At 37.6% G+C, this 10,482-nt stretch overlaps 1 protein-coding gene across 3 annotated transcripts; it reads right to left on the bottom strand.

Moving 5' to 3' along the window:
* Positions 1 to 407: 407 nt before the first annotated feature.
* Positions 408 to 8,233, bottom strand: KRT222 (keratin 222). Of its 3 annotated transcripts, none has more exons than XM_044248020.1 (6): positions 7,990 to 8,233; positions 4,767 to 4,895; positions 3,812 to 4,032; positions 1,997 to 2,073; positions 1,684 to 1,819; positions 408 to 1,286 (listed from the first exon to the last, which is right to left on the bottom strand). In XM_044248020.1, exons 1-6 carry the CDS (start codon positions 8,083 to 8,085, stop codon positions 1,058 to 1,060), a joined length of 888 nt encoding a protein of 295 aa, XP_044103955.1. In that variant the 5' UTR covers positions 8,086 to 8,233; the 3' UTR covers positions 408 to 1,057. The 3 variants fall into 3 exon arrangements, with proteins under 3 accessions (XP_044103955.1, XP_044103957.1, XP_044103956.1); XM_044248022.1 differs by having other exon boundaries at positions 4,767 to 4,891; positions 7,990 to 8,073; XM_044248021.1 differs by having other exon boundaries at positions 7,908 to 7,995.
* Between the last annotated feature and the right edge of the window lie 2,249 nt (positions 8,234 to 10,482).

Genomic DNA, 10,482 nt, shown 5'->3' with positions numbered 1-10,482 from the left:
TTAAAAAACTTTGCAACAATACTTGGCTTATTCACAAATAGGTTTTCTGTCCGTATTTATTACAGTTTGAACAATTTAAAAATGGAAATCCTGCAAATACTCATCACTTAGATAACAATATTGTTCTCTTAACTAACATAAATGATTGCAAGAAATATTTATAATACTTTTACCTAGTATCTTACCTAATGCTCACATTGAATATTCAAATTAGTCACATTTAATTTTACAGAAGGAAAAATTGGGATGGTGAGATTAGAGAACTCTATTCTAGTAATGGTAGCAACAAGATTTTCATCTTTTATTTGTGCCATTGGTCTTCTGGTTTTTTGTGGGGGAGGACACAACCTTAAAGTTCCTTGAATAAAGTAACTCTTCGGAAATCAGATCATATTACAAAAAGCTTTTGGATGAAGATTTATTTAATCATCAGATTAGCCAGGGGTGTGTTCTATAGTTTGTTTGGAAGTGCTTGTGGAAAGTAACTCTGTTATTTTTCTAAGTATGCAAATGATTGTCTCAAAATTTAAAAAAAAAGTTTTTTTTGATATGTGACTAGTGAGTCCTCTTTAAAAGTTTGTTTACAATTGCTTTCTTTTTTAAGTAGAAAAATCTTTTTAGCTATAACCAGTCATGGAATAACGATGAATAAGTCAGTGTGATTCTTAATATAATACAATCATACTTAAACAAATTGTTCCTTTTCCTTAGAATACTCAGCCACTGAGTGAAATTTCAAAGACTTTTAACCAAGCCACCTTAATGCTTATAGTCTCTGATAAAATTTCAAGAGGAAAAGAACACTATTTGGAGTAAATGAAATAGAAACCATACTGAATTTCTGATTTTATTTTGAAGCTCCTCCTCTTCAAAGAATGCATCCATAATTAGATTCAGAGAAATTGTGTCCCTTCCTGTTTGTTTTCTGAAGAGAATCACACATTAATCATTGCATACATACTTAATAACTTACATTTTGGGACAGAAAGCAGTCAGCATGGCCCACCTTGGTCCACCCTAATGTCATTTTCAAATCAAGTCAAGTACTGTCGTTGGATTAATTAGCTGCTGATGGAGGTTTGATAGAGGGGATACTGCATGATCTTCTCATGATAAGCCTGACTTCTATATCTGGTAGATTATCCTGCTTAGTCTGTAAACACCCTTCATCAGTGGCTGCTAAATGAAGATCAAATCGAAGAGAAACCGATTTTTTCCTTAATCGAGGGTTATCTTTAAAGAAGGAGCCTTCCCATTCTTTAATAACTTCATCCACCTTCTCTGTCCTGAAATGATACAATAAACCTTTCCATATGAAGAAGTATGGATCTATTAAAAATATGTAATATGGATTCCACATCAAAAAGAAATCAAGAAATTTATGTAATTCATAATTGACACATTTTGAATTATAACTCACAATTTACATTGTGGAGTTTATACTTTACATACTTTAAAAATCACACTGGTATAATTTCCAAGGACTTCTATGGAATTTTCATGTTTTGATTATATTTTTGGAAAAATGGCGAATTAAGGATTGAGTACTCCTATATCTGAGTTTTGTTTAAATATATTTACTCATGTCAGAGTTTAAAAAATAGCATATTAAAATTATGTTTGAAAACATGCAAAGATTACTGAAGTTTGCAAGTGTTTATTAGTGAAAGTTATTTTACTTACTGAATAGTGCCACGAGCCTCAGTGCTCTCCTTCACAATATTTCCATTTAGTATTGCCTGTTTGGTCACTGTTTCCACTTTTTCATTCTCATACTTTTGTGGGAGTTTCGTTGAAAAAGATATTTCATTTATAATGGCTGTGAAAATGTTATCGTGAAATGTTAAACCACAGTGTTGGAGTACTAGTCACAGTTGATTCATATGTCAAACTTCTTTCAAATATTGCTTGTTTTTGCTACTTTATAGTATTTAGTTATAATCCTTATAAATGCCACTTTATTTTTTAGGTTTGTTTACTTCTATCAGAAACTCACCTGAAGGTAAAACAAAACCAACTCTACTTGTCGAAGGTTTTTGTTCTTTTTTCTCACCTTGAATACAACCATAATATCTGAAATTGGAAAGAATTATATTATAGAAGCAACACTGTATTAGCATATAATTGAAACAAATGCTCACCAGTAAGAAAATGGATAAAATGTGGTGTATTCATATAATGGAAATTCTATTTAACAATGAAAATAAATGAACTAAGGGTACACTGTTTCTTTATGATGAATCTTCTAGTATAACACTGAGTGGGAAAATTGAAAGGTAATTTGTAGCTAATTTTATAAAGGTTAAAATAATAGGCAAAACAATTTCATATTTTGTTCAGGGATATATCATATTATTAGAAAGGAATGTTTAAGGTGAATAAGCATCAGATTCAGGAGCCAGGTTAGACTAAGAAAGAGAATGGGGGTATGGGATAGGGTTAGGTGCCTGGAGTGGGGGTGGAGAGACTTCAGCAACACCACAAATATTTCACTTCTCAAGCTGGGGGAAGTGTGTACATGAAGTTCATGACATTCTTGATATTTTCTTGTATATCTTAAATATAGCATAGTGAACGTTTTAAAAATTGTATTAAAGGAATATTAAAGACCACTTTTCAACATCTTCAATGATTAGGCATTAAATAAAATCCAAAACCACTTATTTTATTTAACAAGAAATTATATGTATGTGTGTATTAACATACCTCTGTTTTAAGCACTTTACAAACAATCTATTCAATGCTCACAGGAATCCTTTGAGGTGGGTAGTATCATTCCCATTTTATGGATGAAAAAACCGAGGCACAGAGAGGTTTGGTAACTTGCCTGGTGTTACTCAGCTAGTAAGTGGTAGATTTTGAATTCAATCCATGTTTTTCAAAACTTTAGTAAATGTCAAAACTTATTATAGGTTAAAGCAGTTTCATCTAATTTTGTAGAAGACTCAGAATGCTGGAGCAAGCAAGAATAAAGTTTTCTTTCTATGGGAACATGGAAAATTGGAGGATGTCCTGTGCTCAAAGCCATGTGATCTTTTAAGTGATTGTTGATTATGAAACTGAATTAGTAAGAATTTCTCTTTTGTGATATTTTGATACTTTTGTTATCAAGAAATCTGGAAGTCTTTTAAATCATGTATTCAGAACTAAATTATTAATTTTGGCTTTTGATCTGTGGTGGGAGTGGGCCCTGAGTGGGGGAATGTGGTAATATGTGCATTTTCCAAGCTTTCTTTGTGGGTGGTCCATAGAAGGCACTAACTAATTCTAAAAGAGATGAATGACAAGGAAAATGAGAAAGTCCAGAAAGGTCATTCATGTAGTGATTGAGAATTATTTACATTTCCCTACAGGCATGAAGGGCTCTTTGTTGTAGCTACTGTCCCTGACTTTGGCCATTCTGTTCATAATTTTGGGAGGCTGGAACTAGTTCTTCCATATATTCTTCACAATGTCTACTAATTCTATTTTGTGTAGGAGCCCAGGGAGCATGCCATGCTGATCATGGCTTTTTATTATTATTATTTTTTAAGATTTTATTTATTTGACAGACAGAGATCACAGTAGGCAGAGAGACAGGCAGAGAGAGAGAAGGAAGCAGGCTCCCTGCTGAGCAGAGAGCCGGATGCGGGGCCCCGATCCCAGGACCCCAGGATCATGACCTGAGCCAAAGGCAGAGGCTTTAACCCACTGAGCCACCCACGCGCCCCTGATGATGGCTTTTTAGATGTAATTTCTCTACCTCAACAAAGACAGAAGCTCTGTATTTCTGGTCAAGTGACCATTAATGACTGCATATGGAACTAGGTACCTGATTTCTTCCTTTTCTAGGAGGCGGCGATAAGTGGCGATTTCTTGTTCTAGCCTCATCTTCGTGTTGAGAAGCATCTCGTGCTCTTGAAGCTGCTTTTCAATGCCCCGCCTTACTTCCTGCAGCTCTTTTTCTAGTCCTTCAATCACGGCCTCTAGATCTTGCAGCTGCATCTGGTAATGTTGCTCACTGGCGTGTAGGGAGTTTTCAAGGCCTCTTTCCTGTTTTATATAGACTTTCATCAGTGAAATCAGTGAAACAAAATGTGCTGCTGAGATTGGATTTACAATGTCTCCATTCTATCGTGTTCTTTCAAAGTTTGCCATAATGGTATGTCACTTATGCAAAAGATGCTTCCTTACAACTGTGTGGAGGACTCAAATGAAAAAAAAAATTGTATCTAGATAGCTAGAGAGCTTACTATTTCAAAGGAATCCTGTGATAATTCTTATGGCCAAAAAAAAAAAAAAAAAATCTGCAGTGTGACTGACTTATTATCATTCTGATTTATTTGGCCTTTTAAAAATTGGAAATATAGAATATTGAATGTTAAAGCAGAGCAGGCTGCTTAGAAAAGGCATTTTAGGAAGGTATTTAAATATTTTTTACTATTAGAAATTTTAGGCATGGAGATAGAAGACCCCCTCCCTGCCCCCCCGCCCCCTCCCCCACCAAGGCTATATTCTCCCATTGCAGCAATTAGAGAACCCTAGGATGATAAGAAAGGATTACTTCCTTTTTATAGCCATGAACTAGACCTTGAACGAACTGAGAATAGCAATGGCCATGATGGGGGTGGGGGTTAGTTGAACTAGGACCAGGGATAGAATTCTGTGGCCTTGCTTTTCAAGTTTCTCTCTGTAAGGTAATGGGTATTATTGCTTTCTCTCTTTCTCTTTTAATCAACAAATGTCTGGGGACTCAGTGGGCCAGTCTCTTTTGAGCTCATTCTCACCACCGCCTGGAGAGACTCAATTTCCACTTGCAGGTGGTGCCACTGGCGTCGTGCTTCCTTGAGTTCTGCTCGAGCTGCCTTTAAAGCCTCTTCATCTTTGTCCATTTTTTTGCTCATATCTTCTTCTAGCTTTAAGTAAGCCACCAGCCACAAGAATAACAGAAACAAAGAGCGCTCTTGAAAATGAGACCTTTAAAACTCATCCTAGAAACACAGCATAGGCGCCTCATCAGTTTTTCTTTAAACTGGTACATTTCAAAAGTGCGTCCCAGGGCTTAGTTACTCATTAGTCAGATATGGGAGCAAGTGAATTGCTTCAGTGTTCTGAGACATAAAATGAACCTCAGGCATTTCTTCCTAATATGATAATCTATGAAATGCAGAGAAAAATACTTCTATTAAATGAAAAGTACCATTTTGGAGAATCTAAGTTTGAGGCCTCTGATTCTTAACTTTCTATTATTTATGACCTTATGAGGAAGATGGGTTGAAACTTAGCTATTATTTCCCCCTGTATTTTCTTGTAGGCTGCTTTGTAAAAGCAGATAAAGTTATGTATCTGAAACCGATCAATTCTGGAACTGGGCATATGGACAGATTAAATACTGCTGGGAAGTTATATTATGAATAATTTAGAGAATTAGGTTATCATAGGCATTAGAGGCTCTAAAATGACTTCCGTAGAAGAAGAACCCCCAGTCAATTTACCTTATTTAACCGATCTTTTTGGAAAGCATGTTAATCTTGGGTATCTGGGGAAGTAGCCAAAATTACATCTTTAAAGATTGTTTTCTAAATGTCATCATATTAAATAACAAGTGGAATATGTTATATTTGGCTTTGAATGTTCTTATGCTGATCTTCAAATCAAATGAAAGTATCCTTTGACAGAATTCTCAACATTTGGTCCCAAGAGCAGCAGGGGCAACGTATGGAATTGATTGTAGTATTTTGTAGCAAAAATTACAACTTACTAATGCTTTTATAAAAATGCACTTTGCAATAACAAATTTTAATTTGATGGTACAATAGATTTTTTTTTTTTAAAGAAAGCACTGCAGTAAATGAAAGTTCACAAAGTTTAGGGCAAGGCATTAAAAAACAAAATTCATACATCTCTTTTGGTTTGTTGTATCACTTTTTCTTAGTGTTAAGTTGGCAAAGTTAAGCAGCAACACTTAGCAGAGCAACTACAAAAGAGAATGTCAAGAATGTAGGAAATAGGAGAGCATAAGAATGCTTGTATCTGCTGGTCTTTTGGATTTTGTGTATGAAACCAGCAGCTAGATGTGGTAGCTAGATGTTGAAGATGGTCCCCAATGACCCATACCTCCCCAAATTCATGTCCTTGTGTGGTCCCCTTCCGTACCAAATCTGGGTGGACCTTCTGTCTTGCTTTAGCCAGCAGAATGTGGCAGAAGTGCCAGCTATAGCCCTAAACCTCAGGAAGCCCTGACAGCTTGCACTCCTGTGCTTTTGGGGAGCCTTGGGCCAACATGTTAAGAAGTTTGGATATCCGGCTGAAGAGATTGCAGAGAGGCCAGATGGAGAGAGACCCTGAGGGGACCCAGAGAGAGAGAAACAGACCCAATTGTGTCAGCTGAGCTGGCCTTCCAAAAATCCCCTGCCAAGGCGCCAGACACGGGAGTGAGCCACCTTGGATGTCCCAGCCCAGCTGTGCCCCAAGATGATTACAGTCTCAGCCAATGTCATGCACAGCGGAAGAATCACCCCCACTGAACCTAGTCAACCCACAAAATCATGAGAGAGAATGTCATGGTTGTTTTAATCCACTAAATTTGGGGGTAGTTTGTTCTACAATAATAAATCACAAAAAGCTTATGTTTCTTTATTTTATAATAATGAATCAGGCTTCCCTGAATTTATTCTGACATTCCGAATTCTTTGGGGAGAAAAAAAAAAAAAACGACTTCTAAAGTAAATATACGTTAAACAGACCCTAAACAAAACTTACTGTAGCCTTGCCTTTTCCCTTTAATTTGCTAATTTTGGCATTGTGACTTACAAACTAAATAACTTGTATTGGTACCATGGCCAAATAAAATGTTTATTTGGTTTATAATTTTCAGAAATTATCATCTAATTTTTCCTTTCTCTTTACAAAAGGTGAGTGAACTATTCCAATACTTAAATATCCCAGTGACTTTGCTTGATCTAGGATATTGATCATTCTTTGTGAAGAATGAAAATATTACCTAGAGGTAGAATTTATATTGTCACCAAAAATGAATTGTTAATGAAATAAAGTCCTATGATTTCCTAGAAATATTTTTTCACTTCTGGTGATTCTTCTTAAGTTCACTCTTTGCTGTATTTGGGTGCCTGGAATAGAATTCGAACTTAGATACATTAGGTAAAACAACCCCCAAACCCAAAAACCAACACTGAATTTTTAAATCTTCTTTCTAAAATATTTGTTTGTGCATTTAATTTAAATGTTTGAGATCTTAATTAATTGCTAAATGCATTGTCACTTTAAAACAAAGTAAGTCTATGAAATTAGGATTTAGCCTTTATTCAACTGGGTTCTCCCTCTTTTTAATACTTAAATATTTCATGACTTGTACTGGAAATAAACATTTCTCATCTTGAAGTACAAAAAGCAAAAATCTGTAAGTGGAGAGTCAGTATCAATTTGGGGGATTTTGATTTTCCCAGTTTATATCACTGTTTCGGAATGCCACCTTCACATACTTAGATAATTTCTATTTATAACAATCTGGTATAAAACTGATGACAGAAACCTTTCAGAAATATTTTACTTCGTTTTATCTCTATGAAGTGAGCAAGCTAATACATGTTACCATAAAGCTTGCCATTTTAAAGACGTTATTGAAACATTCTCTATAAATAACTCTGTAATATCTTCGAAGGGTATTTGAAATGCCCCCTTCCTGAAGGATGGCTAAAAGAGGTTAGAGTGCCCCATTTTATTGCATGTTGGCCCCATGTTTTGTTAATGATAGGAACCTCACCACTGATGTAAAAATCATCAATTGACATGAATCAAATGGCCACATAACAGTATAATCCCAGCGTTTCCCCGTGGTCCCAGTCACATCGCAGTAAAACCTAAATTCCTTCCCCAGTAGACGCTGCATTGAAAAGGAAATACTGTACCTCAGAGAGGCCGGGACAGGAATTGGATAGACAGGGATTGTCTCCTTATCCTGGAAGGTGCCTGTCTGTATGAAATCATTACCTGGATCCTTGTTGAGAGCACGGTCTCTATCTGATTTCTCGTGAGGAGCTTTTCATAGTTTGCCCTGATCTCATTGAGTAGCTGGGACAGCTCCATTCTTTTCCCATCCTCCACCTTGGCTAAGTGAACCTTATCGATAGGATGAGTCGCTGCGGCAGAGCTGGTCTGTCTGCGTCGAGCAGAAACCGAGCTCCACGGAGCCTTAAAGACGCAGAGCTCCCTTTTTCCAGAAGCACCGAAATTCCCCGTGCTTCCAATCAGTTATGCAAATAGGCAGATCCTTTTCTCCTGCTGTCCTTGGTAGAGTAGAAGCCTCAGACTCTCCGTAAAGGAACAGGAAAAGGAAAACCTCCTCAGCATTTCTGAATTGGTTCTCCATAAAATTGAGCGTTTGAGGGGTGGGGGTGGGGGTGTCCACTTACCTTGGGTGTGAAGAAAATTGTTTTTTGTTTTCCCCCAAGATTCTGCATGGCAATTAATGAGGGCTGAAAACATGATAGCTAAAATTTTCTTTTATCGTTTTTCTTGCCATTTGGATTATTTAAACAGAGACGTTGTGGTGGGGCATTAGAAGATGTCATAAATCTCGAATATTCGGACAGGAATTGGGAAAAACTACCATCAGATGAAGCTGACAGTTGTCATTAGCCATGGGACTGACTGTATTTCTCTCAAATGCATACTGTGTGGCTCATGGCCCACTGCTGGTCCCATGGCACGGTTTGATGTCTTGAGGTGGATTCCTGAAGGCATACCCAGAGGAAGCGGCAGCTGGAGGTAAGCGCTAATAAGCCGTGAGAGCTGAGAGTTAATATTTCCAATACTTTAACAAAGTTGAAGAAATACAACCAGATGGTCTGTGTTCAGGGGGTCTTCACTGGGGGAAGACTCACTGTAGGGGTTACTCCTTTGTTAGTAAACATACAGTAAATGACAACTCATATAACATTTGCACAGCCCTCCTAACTTTAAAAAGCATCTTTATGTCTATCATTCCATCTAAACTTCACAATCCTTGTCACTTTGTAGTCTGAAAAGGTGACAAGCCTGAGGCTGGAGGGGTTGAGCGTCTTGCTCAAGGTCCTAGGGCTATGTCATGGCATCTTTGGGACTAGAACAGTGACTGCCTCTCTGTATCCATATATTGCCCCATCGGCCTCTGCATTCTCTCTCTCCCCACCTAAATTCCTTGTTTACTCTGGCCAGCTGGCTATTGGAAGTGACTGAAATATTTTGGAGAATAGATCTATCGTCATTTTTATTTGTAGAGTGGCTTGGCTGGAATTGTATCCAAAGAGTAGTTCAGGAAATAATCAATCCTTGGCTCTAGTGCTCACAGGACCTTTGAATGTGCATTGTGTTCTTTTAATTTCTGAATTAATTCACTGCTGGCCAGGCCAGTCTGTGCTGGAGATTCCTACAGACCCCTGTAAACAAAGCTGGCCATCCATTGACCCTCCAGAGAGGAGAGGTTCTGGTCATTCTTGTCCTTTGTTTAACCTGATCCATGCCTCCTCCACCCTCCCCATCAGCCACAAATGATTGGTCTAGAGATGAACACTTGACTGAAGGATAGCCAATCCATGAGGCAGAGACCTATGTGGTAGCCTGGTACAAAAGCTCTGACTAGGGGCACCTGGGTGGCTCAGTGGGTTAAAGCCTCTACCTTCCGCCCAGGTCATGATCCCAGAATCCTGGGATCAAGCCCCCATATTGGGCTCTCTGCTCTGTGGGGAGTCTGCTTCTTCCTCTCTCTCTCTCTCTGCCTGCCTCTGCCTACTTGTGATCTCTGTCAAATAAATAAATAAAATCTTTAAAAAAAAAACAGAGATGTTGTGGTGGGACATTAGAAGAGGGTCACTTATGATTATCAAGATCAAACTGATCCCCTTTCTTGGTTACTGCAACAGAGAAATACGAAGAGAATCAGGCACTTGGTAGTGGGAAGAGAAGCAAGATAGTAAAGAATTACAGTCACTATGTAGCTCCTGCTCATCTCTGTGGTAAGTACAGAAATTGAACTAGATTCCACAGGCTGGTCCTGTCAATCCACATTTTAAGCAGGACTCCCAGATATTTCCTATGTACTCTACAGCAGTACTTTCCAATAAAAATGTAAGGCAAGCCACAAACGCAATTCGCATACTAGAATTTTAAACTTTCTAGTAGCGAAATAAAGAGAGAGAAACAAAAACAAATGAAATGAATTTTAGTATTATACTTTTCTTTAACCTGATATAGCCAAGATATAATTATTTCAACTTGGAATCAAACTAAAATATTACTGAGCTATTTTACGCTCTTTATTTTTGATAGTCTCTTTGAAAGCCACGTGGTGGGGAGACAAGATGAAGAAGGCATTATAGAGGAAGCAGTTAAAAAGAAAAGTGGTCGGGGTCAGATGGTGGAAAAGCAGGTGATGAAGATGGGGTTTTATTTGGCAAGTGATGGGAGTCATTGCCGGTTTATGGAAGGGGAAGTCCCATGGTTGGA

The sequence above is a fragment of the Neovison vison genome, chromosome 5 (genome assembly GCF_020171115.1).
Source record: "Neovison vison isolate M4711 chromosome 5, ASM_NN_V1, whole genome shotgun sequence".
In the NCBI taxonomy this organism is placed as follows: Eukaryota; Metazoa; Chordata; class Mammalia; order Carnivora; family Mustelidae; genus Neogale; species Neogale vison.
This window is presented reverse-complemented; position numbering and strand designations above follow the sequence as displayed.

Coding starts and splice junctions, on each gene's coding strand:
- KRT222 (XM_044248020.1), bottom strand. CDS start 8,085: ATGGAGCTGTCCCAGCTACTCAATGAGATCAGGGCAAACTATGAAAAG. Junction 1,820..1,996: donor TGGTTTTGTTTTACCTTCAG/GTGAGTTTCTGA, acceptor ACATTTTCACAG/CCATTATAAATGAAATATCT. Junction 1,287..1,683: donor GAGGCTCGTGGCACTATTCA/GTAAGTAAAATA, acceptor GTATCATTTCAG/GACAGAGAAGGTGGATGAAG.